Source organism: Pholcus phalangioides, unplaced genomic scaffold, assembly GCF_987345545.1.
Source record: "Pholcus phalangioides strain wild (caught in Gottingen) unplaced genomic scaffold, Ppha-v1.0 ptg000008l_1, whole genome shotgun sequence".
In the NCBI taxonomy this organism is placed as follows: domain Eukaryota; kingdom Metazoa; phylum Arthropoda; class Arachnida; order Araneae; family Pholcidae; genus Pholcus; species Pholcus phalangioides.
In genome coordinates this window covers 61888243-61906029 of record NW_028301601.1, presented here as the reverse complement: position 1 = coordinate 61906029, position 17787 = coordinate 61888243, and the positions used below count along the sequence as shown (strand labels likewise).

General features: G+C 41.1%; 1 protein-coding gene across 3 annotated transcripts in view; it reads right to left on the bottom strand.

Annotated features, from left to right (window-relative positions):
* Positions 1 to 22: 22 nt before the first annotated feature.
* Positions 23 to 17787, bottom strand: part of LOC149084716 (sialin-like) — a 44605-nt gene continuing 26840 nt past the window's right edge. For all 3 annotated transcript variants that reach the window (XM_089235146.1, XM_089235145.1, XM_089235144.1), the window contains exons 4-11: positions 14345 to 14578; positions 11981 to 12164; positions 9429 to 9556; positions 7992 to 8141; positions 5204 to 5336; positions 2527 to 2682; positions 1531 to 1616; positions 23 to 344 (exon numbers count right to left, since the gene is read on the bottom strand). In XM_089235146.1, the coding sequence (XP_089091272.1) occupies positions 150 to 344; positions 1531 to 1616; positions 2527 to 2682; positions 5204 to 5336; positions 7992 to 8141; positions 9429 to 9556; positions 11981 to 12164; positions 14345 to 14578 (1266 nt within the window). In that variant the 3' untranslated portion in view covers positions 23 to 149. The remainder of the gene's footprint in view (positions 345 to 1530; positions 1617 to 2526; positions 2683 to 5203; positions 5337 to 7991; positions 8142 to 9428; positions 9557 to 11980; positions 12165 to 14344; positions 14579 to 17787) is intronic.

The window sequence follows — 17787 nt, the reverse complement described above, 5'->3', positions numbered from 1 at the left end:
TGAATTCACGGTTTTTGTCATTCATACTTATTAGAGTTGTTCTTTGAGGCATGGCAATCATTTCTTGTATATGAGCTTTATATCACAGCAGCGTTATGTGGCGTGGAGTCTCATGATGTGTATCAGATGATATGCTTTACATCGCACAGTCAGGTGTTATACGAAACGTATGTCCCATTTATACCATTCACCGATTTTTTATCTTTTTTTTCTTCATTCTCTTCTGTATCAGAGGTGCCCCAACTTTGGGGTTTAAGGTCCCCGAAAATCACAAAAATCAGCGTACTGAGACACGTTATTGCAATCGTTGTGTAAAATACATTTTTCCATTTCTCAAAGGATTTCTGGAAAGAAGAGAAATTGAACTTGAATAAGACATGCATGTAAATCACATGATGTCATGCAAACATTGTTGTTCTAAAAGGTGAAAAACATTATACACAGTAGTAATAGTAGTAATTGCCAGTAGAATGTAACATCATAGGGCTGTATAATATGTGGAAGGATTGGTGATATAGTGTCCTGCCAATATATCATAGCAGGGAGACATGTGGTGCTTAGATCAGAACAAAACAAAAGACAAAACGACAAATACAATGCCACAACAGGCAAAATGCCAACGAGGTGGCTGATAACAGCACATCAAACTTTATGTAGGTATTCAGAGTTCTAGTTTATAATTCATTTATAAATACAGATACAATGTCACAATTTTCCCTGCAAAATTCCCTGCGACACCATAACCTAGAATTGTCTCTTACCAATCAATATTTTTTACTTCTAAACCGTACACCACCCAGGCTCTGTTGACATCCCTTGTGAAAGCAGTCGATTGACGGTTTACAAATAATTCATGGTCCATCCTATCCATTCCGTTGAAAATTTTGAGCACTTTGATCATATCTCCCCGACACCTGCGTTCATTCAATTTAAACATATTCAAAAAATGAAGTCTCTGTGCATAAGTCAAGCCCCGTGTGCCAATAAGGACATGCTTAGCTCTTCTCTGCACCCCTTCAACCAAGTCTATGTCCCTCTGTAGGTATGGTCTCCAAAACCTTACAGCATATTCCAGTCCAGGACGAACCAGGCCTCGGAAAAATTACTTTTGGAGAACGTGAAGAGACCTTTTCAAAAATGAAACCAAGCATTCTATTCACTTTTTTGACCACCGCTGAACAATGTTCAGAAAACCTAAGCCGCTCGTCAATGAGCATTCTCAAATCAGTGACCCTAGTTGCATCCGGGATAGTGACACCATTCAACTCTTAAGAGAAACGTGGGTTGTTCGAACCAAAATGAGCGACCCTGCACTTGTCAACATTAAACTTCATGCTCGATTCATTTGCCCATGCTGCAATCCTGTTTGAGTTGGTCTGGAGCAACTTCCTATCACGTTTATTCCCAACTACCCCCCATTAGCTCCACGTCATCTGCAAATTTGCTAACAATTCCATCGATACCCTGAATTGATTTAAAAATTGACAGATAACCATTTTTAAGGAAAAACAAAAGTTGTTATAATATTACCTCATAATTAGTCAACCATCCAACTAAAGATGGTACAATGAAAAATGGGAAGACTCCTACGATATTGATTATCCCGCTTACAGTACCTAATAGAAAAAAGGAAAATTTTTGAATTTAGCAAAATCAAGCTCTAAAATATGTTTACTAGCATAGGCGTGTAAAATATTAATACGTACCCGTAATAAATGGAAATAAATATGAAATAGAACAGGGGTAGTCAAGCATGCCATGGTATCAGGAGTGGCACGCGAACCCTTTTCAAAAATTAAAAAGAAATTCCATTTTTCAATCAAAAATAAATTCTCTCCAACTCTTTTAAACAATCCTTTTTCTTGTGAATGATGATCTGATAGGTTGATAGACCTGTATATTCAGTATGTGGAAGGTACTCCAAAAAATAATTATATGATGACTTGCTATTCGATAGGTTTCGGTTTTTCATCTTTGGGCATAGTTGCCGGGCGATCCCCGTATGAAATTCGGGATCGTCAGCATGGGGGACATGCATAATGCAATTTTCATTCAATATTCTTCTGGGGTGTGTGTGTGTGAGAGGGGGAAACTAAGCCCTCTTATAAAGTTTATTTGCGGGGAGGGGGTCCCCACAGCACGTCTTCTAGTTCCGGCATCTATGCCCAACATGGTGCAGGTGAGAGGCATTTCTATCGACATGCGTACGCACATATATGCAATCTGCTTTGCGATAATCAAATCCATGACTCAAAAGAGTGACAAATGGAACGTTTTTATGGTAATAAGAGGACAGCCGAACATTTTATAGGAATGGAGTCAATGCTCATATCCCTTAAAAACGGGACGTTTGGTCTGTGTATTGAAATTTGTATAGTGTCACGGCTTGGAAAAAGATTGGCCACCCCTGGGACAGAACTTTGATGTTTGAATACAGCCCGAAATTCTGACATTGGCAGGATCAATTAGCCGATTTTGTTCTTTTGTTGTAACATGTATAATGTTATATGTTTATGAAATTCTTACCTGAAAGATTTGGCGCTATATCGATGCAGGCCATACAAACGCCAAATGTAACAAACTCTCCGAAAATCCCTCCTGCAATAAATAACAGCGTAGTTGCCAGCGTGTCCTTACCGACGAGGGTGATGCCCAAGAAAGCTGCACAAGAGACTACGGTATCTGTGAGGAAACAAGATGGCAAGAAAAAATTATTCATATAGTTTTGGAATAGAAAATCATTGTTGAAAAAGGAATGTTAACCCTTTCGGAGGCTTTTATAATTTCACTGATCCGTATTGTAACTGGCGCAGTGGAAATCAGAGGCGTCCTTGGGGCTGTGCGACACGTGCGGTCACACCGGCCCTGCATTTTGAAGGGCCTCGGTAATGATAATTTCTTTCATAAATTCTGGATTTTCTCATCCGTTCTGGAATCACTTTTCATTTATTCTGAGTTTTCACCAATTCCAGAAGTATTTCACTTTCCATGAGTGCCGCAATCACCTCCGTCAACTATTTTTTCTTATTTTCGATTCACGAATTATGAATTTTCATTAGTTCTCAGACAATTTCGCTCATTAAGTCCTAATTTCAATTTTTTTCGGAATTATTTCTCTCATCAATTCAAAAATTTTATTAATTTTTATCGTTAATTTACATTGAATTGTATCTATATTTTTTTGCATAAATATTTTTCAGCATTCCTACATATGTTCTAATAATGAATGTACACTCATTGTCATAAAAATTTGCGCACCCAGAACAAGGCATCAAAATGAAACAAAATTTTACACATGTAAGTACTACGTTGATTAGAAAATCCAAGAAAAAGGATCATTTATTGCAGAAAAAAGTACAGATGAACAGAAGTTTTAGTACTCTGTTGGACCCCCTCTAGCGCGAATGCACGATACGATACGAGCGGGCATTGAGGCATACAAGTTCCGTATGATGTCCTGAGACATCTCGTTCCACAGTTGCTGTAAATGCGCCTCTAGTTCGACCAACCTCGTAGGGTGTCCAACTTGCCGTCCCAAATGATCCCAGATATGCTCGATTGGTGACAAATCTGGGGATAGAGCAGGCCAGGGAAGGGTGGTAATGTGGCGGAGGCAGTCTTGTGACATCCTTGCTGTGTGCAGCCTAGCATTGTCTTGTTGAAAAATGGCTCCTGGGAGCCCTGCCATGAGTGGCAACACATGTGGCTGAAGGATGTTATGGACGTACCGCTGGGCTGTCATTGTGCCATGGATCAATATTAGGGGTGACCGTGTATCGTAAGCAATGGCACCCCATACCATGACACCAGCTGTGGGAGCGGTGTGTCGCTGTAAAGCGAAGGCAGGATTGAAGCGTTCGCCACGGGGCCTCCACACACGAGCACGATTGTCATCACTGCTCAAGTTGAATCTCGATTCGTCGCTGAAGACGACCTGGTTCCATTCCGTTGCAGTCCAATCCCGTCGTGCTCGACACCACTCCAAACGGAGGCGTTGGTGGGTGGGTGTCATTGGCAGCACACGTAATGGGCGCCGCGATACCAGATGTCCTTCAGCCAGGCGCCTTGCGATGGTTCGGGAAGACACAGGGGCCCGTAGTGAAGCTGCTGCCTGTGTCTGGATAGCGGCCAATGAGGCAGTTGGCTATACGCGTGCGTTTCGGATGATGTGACGGTCTTCTCGACGACTGGTCTGGCGAGGGCGTCCTGAACCTGATCGCCGTGTAAATGACGTCTCTTCTGTCCACTGGTCCCAACACCTCCTCACAGTAAAATCAGAACGGCCTAGTTGACGAGCTACTCGCCGAGATGACCACCCAGCTTCCATCATCCCGATGATTCTTCCCCTATCGAACTCTGACAACTGCTCATATGATCTTCGACGGCGGCGTAACGGCATGTCTACCTCAGCATTTCCTTTGCAAACGATTAAATACACTCCAGCAAGCTCTGCTTACCTGTTTTATACTCCAAGGAGAACGAAGTTCAACGCCCTCTAGTGGCAATGCGCAATCACGCTGCATTTCTAATCATTTGCATATCTGCCCGACATGTACCTTCAGGCCACCTTTCGTTTCGATCCCACAATTATTTCTTGGTACGCAAATTTTTATGGCAATGAGTGTATTTTTGAATGCTAAAATTATTAAGATGTCTCTGGCCCCGCTATTATTTTAACACGGGGCCTGCATCTGGTAAATGCGGCCCTGATGTGAATCACTGAAGCCTCTGTAAAATTCCACACTTTTTGTGAAGAAGAATATTCCCTATTTGCGCAGGTGACAGTACTAACGGCAGGGGTATGACAGAAATGGCGACATGGCCACAGAGACAGATTGCTACCGTAGAGAATGCCATATCGAAGGGTTAGCGCACCCACCTGTCGGTCAATTTAAAAAAAAAAGGCAGCCGTTCGATAGCCCTCGAGTACAGAAAATGATCGGGATGCGACGAAAATGATCAGTTGATCAAACCGAAATGCAAAGAATCAAGTTCAGAGATATCTCGCAATTGCCAAAATGCAAAGCATCAAGTTCAGAGATATCTCGTAAATGCGATTGAAAGGGTTAACTCAAATAATGAAGGTGGATTTTTGCGCCAACTCCACTGAAACTGATTCGTTTCGGTCTGCAGCAGAACTGCGATATAACCATGCGAATATACTGTACACTGATGAATTGAACAAAAGTGGAACATTAATTACTGATGACGGTGGCCATTTTTCTGACGAACGCCACGCTGACCTTTTTCTTCTGCAGCAAGAGATCCACAGGGTAGCTCGCAAGGCAGGTGGTTATCGCTCGCAATAGATGAGGTAGACATGATAGCTCCCCGTTCTGGAAAAAAGGAGGATAAAAATGAATTATCCAAATTATATTATTGTTGTTTTAAAGTACGGGGTGTCCGATAAATACGTGAATAGTTTTAAAAATTCGTAAAAATTAAGAAAGTGGTACAGCGGTTGGCGAAAAAGTTATTCACTCGAAGGAGGCGGGCACTGTAGCTCAGGTCGATGAAGTACTCGCCTAATGTCCAAAAGGATGTTTAGAGGTGTCGCGAGTTCGATATCCGCTTCGTCCTTGTGAGAAACTTTCCTGGTGCGGGGTACCACAGAAACGGAGACATGACCACAGAAAAAGTTTACTACCGCAGGGAGTCCCACATCGAGGGGGTTAGCGCATCAACCTCTTGATAAGCATTAAAAAAAGGCTGCCGTTCGGAATCGGCAATAAATTGTAGATCCCGGTCTAATTAGCCCTCGTGTGCAGAAAATGACCGTGGTGCGACAAAAATAATCAAATGAAGGATTTTTTTTTTTTTTTTTTTGGTACAGGAAAAGAAATTAGTAAAAAGTTCTGTCGATGGAGGGTATTGTGCACTGTAGCAAATCACAGAACTTTGGACTTGAACCTTACTTCAATCTCTGGTATGTCTGAAACGTTCGTAAAGCTTCAGCCGGTGATTCGTGGCTGAGGTTGAACAACTTCACTGACAGCGCTTTATCCATCAGTACCAACATCAAAATGAAAACTTTATGAAAGCACCAGTGACAGAAGACTCAGAAATTAGATGTTGGGGTGGATTCACATCTTCAGACGCTCGCCATGTCATATCAAACACGGCAAACATTCTTTAACGTAAAACCAATGAGCATATTTACCGTATCGGGGCGGCGCATTCGCAGACTGGCATTTTTATGTTAAAGATCGTATGCCGTGTCTGACGTGACACGACGAGTGTCTAGATGTGAATCCACCCTTAATCGTCACCCTGTGTTTGCTTACCAATGATTGCGCGCCCTATGATTCGCACATTTCTAGTTATTTGCTTCCGCGCAACGTCCTCTATCGACAAAAATTTAAACTAATTTTTTTTTCAGTACCAAAAAAAAAATCCTTCGTGAGAATATTTTTTTTTTTTCCACAAACGGCATTATATACCGACTCCTATAATTTTAGTTTCTGCCCTGCGTAAGTCTATAGTATTGCGGCGGCTCACCAAAGACTGTGGCCAACGGTCGCCAAGTGCGGGGACTGCGCGAGAGAATTTTTGTGACCAGACAGACCTGAAGATAACGCTGATTCAACATGTTATGTTCTCGATGATACAATAAAAGTAGACAGTAACAGTATCCATATACCACTCGTTCATGGCGAGTGAGCAGTAATTAGGCGCCGTTCATGTATTACGTCTTCATCGATGGGGGAGGGGGGTTTCCGATTTGATGACAAGGGGGGAAGGAGGGGTTTGGATGCTTACGCCATCAATCACCCTTTATGAAAATATGATTTAGGATTCAGAGGGGCAGAGCTGATGATGAAATTTTGCTGACAAGGGGGGGGGGGGTGTCAGCGTTCTGCTGACTTCTGCTGACAGGGGGGGGGTCAAAATGGCTAAAAATTTGCTTACGTAATACTTGAATGGCCCCTTATACATCTAAATACGGCCTTGAAGCTACCTTGAACCTTGACTCGTATATCGGGGTGCCGTAGATGAGACTTTAGCCAGCTAGAGATGGAAGGCCTCTGCACTGTTTGCCATAAACGTCAGACTACCTAGCAAGTGTGCTACATTTGGAAACACACCGTCCTATTTCGTTTCTTCTTATTTTGGCGTAGAATCTTCCTGATTGGCTCACAAATACCGCATAGTGATTGAATGTGGGGCATAGAAATCGCCAATTCTGAGCCCGAGACCATTTCATTTCCTCACAACGATGAGACTGGCACGAGCAGGGAATTTTTTTTCCCCTGAATATTCTGAGGGAAAATGGACTACTTACTGACGTCACAAGTAGACTCCGGAGGATTTCTATCTCTAGGAGATGCTGGGCCAATTCGTGATTCAAGGGACAGTCCCGGTTTTCTCTGTTTTTTCTAGCCCATAGTGCGTCCGTATTTCAGATTCTGGGAACCCGCATTTCAACTTTTTTATAATTTGAAATTCAATTTTTTTAACTAATCGGAGACGACGCTGGTTTCCAGAATCTGAAACACGGACGCACTATGTAACCATCCCGACTTTTTATGCAAAAATGTCCCTTTTTTTTGTGCGTGGAGTTTCCTTGAATTGGAACAATGCCATTTGACATGAGTTGACATTATTTTTAGAGATACAGTATGTATTTGTATTTTCTCTGTATATTACATGCATTGAAACACTTCGAGTGTCTTACTACTAACGCACCAGACAGATTTTATTCGACAGAGCGTATATTAATTTCGAAATTTCCACTGATTTGCTTCTGTGCAGAGCCCTCTGTCAGCAAAAATTTGAACCAACTTCTTTTTTCTCTTCAAAGGAAACCCCGTCCTTTGTAGCAAAATAACTTTTTCGATAAATCCCACATACAAATTTCCTCATTCCTTGAATTTTTACGAATTTTTAAAGTATTTACGAATTTATTTGACACCTTATACAACAAGGAGATAGACCAGGGTTGAAATTCACCCTCTCCCTCTCATATTTAATAGGAAATGTCATCAACTTACCTGAGTGATGGGAAGTTCCAGGACGGTCCCCATGTAAATAGCGTGCGCAGTCGAAAAAAAACCCAGTAGCCAGAATTGCCCGAAGAATCCGAAAGCAAGGGCCCATAAGGGGACCGAGAGAGCCATCTTCTTCCAGGGTATGTTCTCGATCTGGAATATTAAATATGTTAAATCGGTTATTATGCATAACCACCAAATGTTCTCGGCAAGTGAGATGAATTTAATACTTTTACCGGCGATTACGCGTAATACCGAAGTCTCGTTGGTAAATTATATAAATACTAAAAACATTATCACTTTTACCGGCGATTATGCATAACAGCCAAGTGTCGTTGGTTTAATTTGATAAATGCTAAAAAAATTATACATAACGATGATTTGATAAAATGATACGTAATATCAGGGGAGTGCCGTCTTACCGCATAGGCAAGGCCCGGGGGCCTCAAGAGAAGAGGGGAAAAAAATTAGATCTGCTTGTAATTTCCTAGGATTGACCAGGTGGGGCATCAAAAAAATCACTTGGCCCGGGGGTCCCATGATGCTCTAAGGACGGCCCTGTATCGGGGTACGATCGTGAAATTTGTTATATAGGAGTTAGCTATCGAGGTCCGATTGTAGAATTCGTTAAATGGGAGTTTGTTATAATGGAGGTCTGGTTGCATACGCACAAATACACGTAAAAATTCGTTAAATCAAAGAATTTTTTGTGAATGACAGTTGGTTATATCGGGGTACTATCGTGAAATTTGATGGGGGGGGGGGGGGGGTCCATCAGGGTGCGGAAATTGTGAAATGGGAATTCATTATACCGGGGTAAATCTTAAAATCTGTTAAATAGGAGTTCGTTACATCGGGGTCAGATTTCAGAATTTGTCGAATAGGAATTATTTCGGGGTGTTGGAGAAAACACGCTACACCAGAGTTCATTATATCCGGTTCAGACTCTGGCTCACAAGTACGGCCATCTAAATAACAAATCTTATCACGGCAATAGGACAGATTTATCATATTCATCAATGCAAAATGGCGATTATGCACAATAACCAGCAAATGTGATTCGATTGGGTATAATGCATAATCACCAATAAAAGCGTGTGCGTAGTGTGTGATAATTTTTTTCGTATTTATTAAATTTGTTTACGCTTGGGTATTATGCATCTTTCCAGCATAGTTCGGATCTTTGACAACTTGCTTCGTTGAGGCAGAGCTGCGGGCCATGTCATGTTCCGATTAGCAGGTATTATTCATAATCGCCGGTAAAAGTGATATTTAAGGAAATTTATCAAACTTACCAAAATGGTTGGTGGTAACGCATAATTACCGGATTTATCACATTTACCGTTACATTTATACTGTTCAATCATCATCAAATAACTGATCATACACTGCAATCCTAGATGAGCATATAGTGCAAAATTAACAATGTAAAAGCGATACCTTCGTCTTGTTCCTCTCCAAACCATTATCTATGTATAAAAGTTCAGCATGACTGATACGTGGATCATGTTCGGGAGATTCAAACATTAAGAAGAATGCCAAAATGCACCAGACCGCCCCGCAGACACCTGCCGTAAAGAAGCATCGTATATCAAATTTTTAAAGGAACTTATAGCATAACTGCCAACTTCGGGGAATGAGAATTAGGACTGGATTACACTCTATAAAAGTTTGATAAAAGTTCTTTTATAGAACTTGAGAAAAATGCAACCAATAATCGTACCGGTTACATTCGCGCAAATGCAACCAATAGTCTTATTGTGGCTGCATTTCTTAAGTTTTGTAAAAGTCCTTTTATAAAATTTGAAAAATTCTACCAATAATATCATCGGTTGCATTTTCTAGAATGTAACCAATAATCTTATTGGTGGCATTTTTCAAGTTTTATAAAAGCACTTTCATCAAACTTTTATAGTGTAATCCCGGCCTTAGGCAGATTTTCATGTGGATTCAAATTCCGTACAAAAATAATTGTGAGGGATTTTTAAAAAGCAATATGGGATTTTTCATTGTTTAAAGTAAAATTGTAAGGATTTTTCCCTTCGCAAATTGTGCGACCCATCTCCGATTAATGCCAAGTCGCCAATTATCACCAACCAGTTGGTCAAAATTACTCAACTCCTATATCAAACCTCGCCAACCAAAAAATCGCCATCGGGCCTGAAACGGGACATGCAGACTTAACGGAACATATGGCCAAAGCAGATACGAGTCATCTCTCCAATTCTGGTTGTCGAAAGGCCAAACTGACGTTGGCTGTTTGGCGAGTTTTGTCTTTTTGCCCCCGAAAATTAAATATTGTTTTGTAATTTGGCGCAATGACGACAATCTGCATCATGTGTGCGACGTCATTTTGGGGAATTCAAAACGAAAGTCTTTTTTTGTTTTCCGAGTAAATTGTTTAAGTAATAATTTTTTTCGCCTAAAAGAGAGTTGAAATTCTGGAGGTACGAGACCATCTTCCGGGAGAGGGAGTAGAAATTCGGGAACACTTGGCAGCTATGCTATAGAGAAGTAAAGCAAAAGGCGAGAAAAGAATATCTCTGGCCCAGAAAATGAATATGGCTAATTATATACAGGGTGTTTCAAAAACGGATAACTAAATTTGAAATGGCGGCAGAGGGCGGGTTATTTTTGTCAAATAATGCGACTGAAATGGCAAGATTCACGTTTTTCGATGTCCGCTATCTCTGTGAATGGAATGGATGCATTTCTTCGTCATGTAAAATCCTCGATGAGATAACTTGACTTAGATTCAGGTTACGCCCTGTTAGCGCTATTGCTTGCGACAGGATTCAACTTAATACACGTATGACCAGAGTGTCCGTTTCTCATTATTTCTGGGCCAGTTTATATGAGAGGTGGTTCAGAACTCCATCGATAGAAACTTCTAGGAGTGAAAGTAAACGTCAAGGCAAATAATTTTTGCAATGGAACCTTGTTGGATCCAAACACGATTATTTAGTCGGAAACGGGGTGAAAACCGGGAAGCAAGCAGCAACATATCCAGGGTGGTGGACCTGTGGCATGACCTGTACGATCCGCAGACTACTTCTTCTGGGCCACCTGAAATCATCAGTCGACGAGCGACGACACACCAGTGAACTCAGCGGGAGAACTTGTTGCCGAGATGTGCTTGTTGCTGCTGACAAGATTAGCCTTTGGCCTGTCGTAGACGGAATAAGGCGGTTGACGACAAATAATTCCTTCTACGATTCAAAGATATAATTAAACACAAATAAACAGTACCTACAGGAACGAGTGTACCGCGTGACTGTCTCGTTTGAGCGGCAAAAACCAAGTCAAGTTCCACCATCGCACAGGCACGCTCTTTTCCCTATTAAGCGGACAGCACCATCCAGTGGTGGACGCTGTCGCCACAGACCTTTGAAGACCGGACACGCCCCGCTTCCCATCTCATAGATATATTGAAGCGTTCCCGGAGGGTGGGTATATCCGGAAAGTTTTACCACCTTTGTAAGTAATCCGGAAGATTAGCCACTTCCCGTACAAGTTGTTTGGCAAAAATTTTTTATTTTTTTCTCTATTTGACGAATTGGCGATAAATCTGGTAGCCTTATCCTAACCTAATTGCACGTTAAAAAAAAGAAGGGGGAAGGAAAAATACATAAAAGGAAAAATCATAATACACATAAGGTAGGTTAAGTTTCTCTTTTCAGTGTCTGTGTTTTCTTCCGCTCTTATGTACATGCACTGTATATATTGGAAAGATACTTTATATGTAGGGGAAAAAAATCACTAACAGGTATATAGAAAAAAAGGGGAGGAAAAAAACTACTTGATTCATAGGATTACAACGAAGCTTCGCAACTAAATTGAATTTATTCCACTGGTGTTCGGACACCACATGTATCGTAAAGCGGATTAAAAGACGTATTCTAAGACAAAAATGTTAATTTAAGGGCCACCTTTTGCCAGTCTATAAAATTCTGCCATTCATTTTCGAAATACCCTATGCATAAATATATTACCTCCAGTGTAAAAGACGGAAGGCCATCCTCCAAAGACGTCTGATCCGCATAATGCTCCGGATATTATGACTGCTAAGAATGATCCGACTCCGTAGCCAGAGATGATGATGGAGGCGTGCAAACTTCTTTCTGCGAATGGTATCCATTGAGACAACATGAAGAAGATGATCGGTATGATTGGACCCTGGGGGCGAAACATACTCATGTTATGTTGGGTTTTCATTTCGATTATCATTTTGATGCAATTTGTTTAAATCAATTTTATCATTTCGATGAGATTTATTTATTTCGATTACTATTTCGATCCTAAATATTTTTTCCGATTGTCATTTCGATGCGACTAATTTATTTCAATTATCATTTCGTTACGAATTGTTTACTTCGATTATATCATTTCGATGCGATTTATTTCGATTATTTTTTCGATGCGATTTATTTCGATTATTTCTTCGATGCGATTTATTTCGATTATTTCTTCGATGCGATTTATTTCGATTATTTCTTCGATGCGATTTGTTTATTTCGATAATTTTTTCGATGCAATTATTTCTGATAGGGTCTACAGTAGATGCGATGTATTTATTTCGATTATCATTTAGGTGCGATTTGTTCATTTAGATTGTCATTTCGATGCGATTTAATTTTTCCGATTACTATTTCGATGCGACTTAATTATTTCGATTTATCCTCAAATTTATTTTCATCTCCAAATATTGACAATACAGTTTTGAAAAAGTTGTCGAAACTAGAAAAGTGTCACCTTAATAATATACAGAATATATTACGAAGAGATCAGTACAATGATTCACAGATTATACAATGAGTTCGGAAGGGGGCCCTAAGAGCACCCTTAGACAATATGCATTAAAATACGAGATACTAACGGTCCGGGTCTCTACACGCCCCTTCCAATTCCAACCTGAAAAATTCACAAAAATTCCAAACGAAAATTCATAGCCTCGTAAAGCTGCACACATGTCTAACATATCTAAATACGGCCCTGCCACAGAGTGCCGAGACGTCCCGGTTCTGGTCGATATTCGAGTTCTACGGGGAAAATGTAACTTAATTTGGTTAAAAAATTAATATGAGAATTTCGAGCGATGGAAATGAAACTTCTAGATTTGACACATGACTAGATTCACATCAATTAAAATTCAATTTTAATTATATAAAATTGAACTTCGAAATATTAAATTTAATTTAAAATTTCTTGTTTTTATTTAATTTTAAATAATATTGATCTTGTTGACCCCCTTAACTTTCTTAAACTTGAGCCACTTGATCTAATTAATTCCTTAAACCCCAAGACACCATCCGCCCCGTATAATTTTAACGAATTTGGCGTCATATGGAATCATAATTGAACCCGCCGTAAATCTCATGTATATTCATAATCTGTGTTCCCATATTCGGGAGATTCGCTGTAATCCCATATTTATTCTCAAAAAATTCTGGCGATTGGGGGTCTTTAGTGTAGGAGTGGAGAGTAAGGAGAAAAAGAAAAAAGTAAAGCGCTCTGGATGCATTCTGCATTATGACAGCGCAGTCAATTAGGAGCTGGCAATGTGACGTCACAAAACTTGCGTTCACGTGTGAAATATACTCTCCTTTAACCCGGGGTGCGATGTCACGAGGGAGTAGGGGAAGGTAGCAAACTGTCTTTGTCCGACACAACCCGTCCAAACCACTCCCCCCCCCCCCCCACAACTTCATTTTCTTACCCGGCCGAATGTCCATTGACACGACCACCACAACCCATCTGCTTCTTGGAACTTTATCACATAACTGGTTATTTTACGGGAAGAGTTTTGAGGAAAAAGAAAGCGTTTCACTTTTTTGTGATGAATTTCCTTTCCCCCCCCTCACAAAAATTCACTTCCCCCTGGATAATTTTTCCTTTCCCTTTCCTAAACTTCAAAAGTAGGGAAATATTTCGCAAGAAATTAGCTATATTTGGCGAGGATTGGATAGAATGTTGCTGCTCCAATTGCACATCTAGTTGAATGGCCCTTTGTTGATTTTGAACTTGCTACTAACCTTCCCTCTAATTTTTTTTTCACCTGCGCGGAGCTGTTTTTTCTGGGCGCGGCAAGGCAAGTTTTCATATACACCAATATTGCAATTTTGGATAAATTTTGCACCAATATTGCAGGATTTTGCGTGAGTAGCCACATACTCAGCTTAGAGGGAACAATGCTTGCGATGAACCCCCCCACCTTCCCGGGGCCGTCTTAAGAGTTTCATGGGCCCTACCCAAAATTTCGAACAAGTCTCATTTTTGTGAGGCTCCCCGTTCTATTGAGGGGCCCCGGAACGTGCCACACCAAATAGCAATTTTTTTAACTGGAAGATATGACTTACGGTTCCCAATCCGACTATGAACCTGGCAGCGGCGAAAGCGTAAACACCAATGTAGGCCGCAACGGGCGACACGGCAGTGAATAACGTAGATAGCGTCATGAAAATGATGAGCATCCTCTTCCCGCCGTACAGTTCAGCCATCCGACCACCGGGTATTAGTGAAAGCAGCTGACCGTAATACACGGCTGCGACGGCTATACTCTGCTCTTGAGCTGTCCAGTTGAACTGCACTGCCTGCAAATAGGAAAAAAAAAAATGATTATGGTAAATATTTCATAAATATTTTACACTCCGAATATCGTATCAACCATGTCAAGTGATTGTGTAACATCCCTCAAGTATGAGGTCAATACTTCAATATGGGCTATAGATCAGGGATGTTCCCCGCGGCCCACGAAAGCTATTTCTGTAGAAAAGTATAAATGTACCCAATGCGATGAATAGCTAGGCTGACCATATTTCCTTAATTAAAAAACGGAATATTGTCAATAAAACAGTCAAATTCAAGTTGCCAATTAGTCATACAAAAATTGTCGAAGGCGAGTAAAGCTGCCCAGTTAGAGTAAAAAAAGTAAAAAAAAAACTATCAAAAGCTAGTAAAGTTGTCAATTACAGCCATAAAATTTGTCAAAGAGAAATAAATATTTGTGTAATTTACAGCTGAAAAAATTGTCAAAACGAGCGAAGTTGTCGATCGCCGCCGAAAAATGTCAAACGCAAGTAAAGTAACCATTTACAGCCATAAAAAATTGCTAAAGGCAATTGAAATGGGATCCGGAACTTTCGCCCCCGACATTTCGTCCCCGACATCTCGCCCCTGGAACGTTTCGTCCCCGTTACATTTGGCCCCCGGAAATTTCGCCCCTGACATTTCGCCCCGGTACATTTTGCCCCTGGTGCGTTTGGCCCCCGAAAAATTCACACCTGACATTTCACCTGCCCTGAACGTGTGATTGACCGTATGAGTGACCCTATGAGTGATTGACTGTATGAGTGATTGACTGTATGAGTGACAGTATGAGGGATCGAGTGACAGTATGAGTGATTGACTGTATGAGTGACCGTGTGAATGATCGAGTGACCGTATGAGTGACCGTGTGAATGATCGAGTGACCGTATGAGTGACCAAGTGAGTGTGAAATGAACTGTAGGAGTGCGTTAGTGACCGTACAAATGACTGAGCGAGTGGCAGAATGACTCATCACGTGAGTGACCGTATCAACTAGTGTGCAATTGACTTTATGAGTGAATGACCACATGAGTGACCACGTGACTGACCGAATGGCCGTATGAGTGAGCAAATGAATGACCGCATGAGCGACAAAGTGATTAACTGTATGAGTGATCAAGTGAGTGATAGTGGGATTGACCGTGTCAGTGACAAAGGGAGGAATTGAGCGATGGAACGTTTGAGTGAATAAGTGACTGACCGAATGAGTGACCAAGTGAGTGGCTAATTAAATACTGGTGTAAGTTTCCTAGTGAATGATTGAGCGTATGAGTGACCGAGTGGCTGACGGAATGAAAGACAGAGTGAATGCTTGAATAAATTTGCGAGTGACTGAGTGATTGAGCATATGAGTGATCAAGGGAGAGACTGAGTGATTAACCGTATGAGTGACCGAGTGACTGACCGCATGAGTGACCGAGTGGTTAACTGCATGAGTGACTAAGTGAGTGACTGTATATGTGACCAGGTGAGTGACGGTACGAGTGTTCAAGTGAGTGATCAAGGGACTGGCCGTGTGAGTGACCAAGGGAGTTACTGAGTGATGGAACGCATGAGTGAATGTGTGACCAAGTGAGTGACTGCATGAGTGACCGAAAGATTGATAAAGTGAATGACTGCATGAGTGACCGAAAGATTGATAAAGTGAATGACCGTATGATTGACCCAGTGAGCGACTGAGTGATTGACAAAGTGAACGATTGAGTGACAGAGTGAGCAAGTGAGTGATTGGCAAAGGGTGGAGTTGTCTGCAAAGATGATCCTCCTCATCCCCTCCCTTTTTATAGGTGGTTACGTAGCACTGAGTGACCAAGTGACTCACAACTTGATACTCACAACAAATGAATTCTAAGAATTTAGAATTTTCAGTTTAAGCATAAAATATTTTTCCCAAATTTACGACTCACACCGGTGTGGTCACTCACACTATCATTCATATATTCACTCATACGGTCACGCGTACGGTCAAGGTAGGCAAAATGACAGGGGATCAATTTCCGATTCACTTGATTACTCACTGAGTCACTCATATGGTCAGGGCAGGTGAAATGTCCGGGGATAAATTTTCAATTCACTCGATCACTCATGTATTCATTCACTTGGTCACTCATGCGATCAGGGGAAGCAAAATGTCACGAGTAAATGTCCAACTCACTTGATCACTCATGTGGTCACTCACTTGGTCACTTGTACCATCATTCATATGTTCACTCATAGAGCCACGCGTACGATAAGGGCTGGCGAAATATCAGATAAATTTCCGATTTACTTGATTACTTACTGAGTCACTCATATGGTCACTCACTGGGTCACTGATATGGTCAGGGCAGGCGAAAGGTCAGGGCGAAATTCCCGGTGTGAAATGTCCGGGGCGAAATTTCCAGGGACCAAATGTACTGGGGACGAAACGTGCCAGGGGCGAGATGTCGGAGGCGAAATATCGGGGGCAAAGGTTCCGTGAACCATTGAAATTGCCTTTAAAAATATTTTTGCTTTAAATAGCGAGTAAAGCTGCCCAATTACCGCCAAAAAAAACCTGTCAGAAGCGAATAAAGTTGTCGATTACAGCCAGAAAATTTGTCAAAGAGAAATAAGTGAACATGTAATTTACAGCTGAAAAAATTGTCGAATGCGAGTAAAATTGCCAATTACAGCAAAAAAAATTATCACAGGTGAGCAAAGTTGTCAATTGCAGTCAAAAAATTTCGAATGCACGTAAATATTTGTCAACTATCACTAAAATTGCTGAAAAAGATCACCAATCGTGGAAAATTATGCAAGTCAAAGTTGCATACTGACAAAGCACGAACTGGCCGATTTCGGGCTTTGTCAGTAACATATTCATCCAGCCATAGTCCGGCGGGATTTAATCATCCCCGTGATGATCACTCAGAATCATAGTTATCGATATATAGGGGTCGGCGAAAGCCTGAAATTCGGACATTAGTCTAGTTAACTGGGCCGAGCAGTTCGCTAACTGGACGATTCCGGGCTTTGCCAGTTACAAATATGACTATAATTATGAATCATAATTTATAAGACATGAAAAGTAATCTGAGTTTCTTTATTTTTTAAAAGTCACTTAAGCCTTCTTAAAAATGGTGGAAAAAAACGGGACATTTTATAAGAAAAAGGGTTGGGTCGGCCAAAATTACGAGAATCTCCAGAAAAATGCAGGTCGTGCATGGCCACTCTTTGCGTAAAAGTTTCTGGT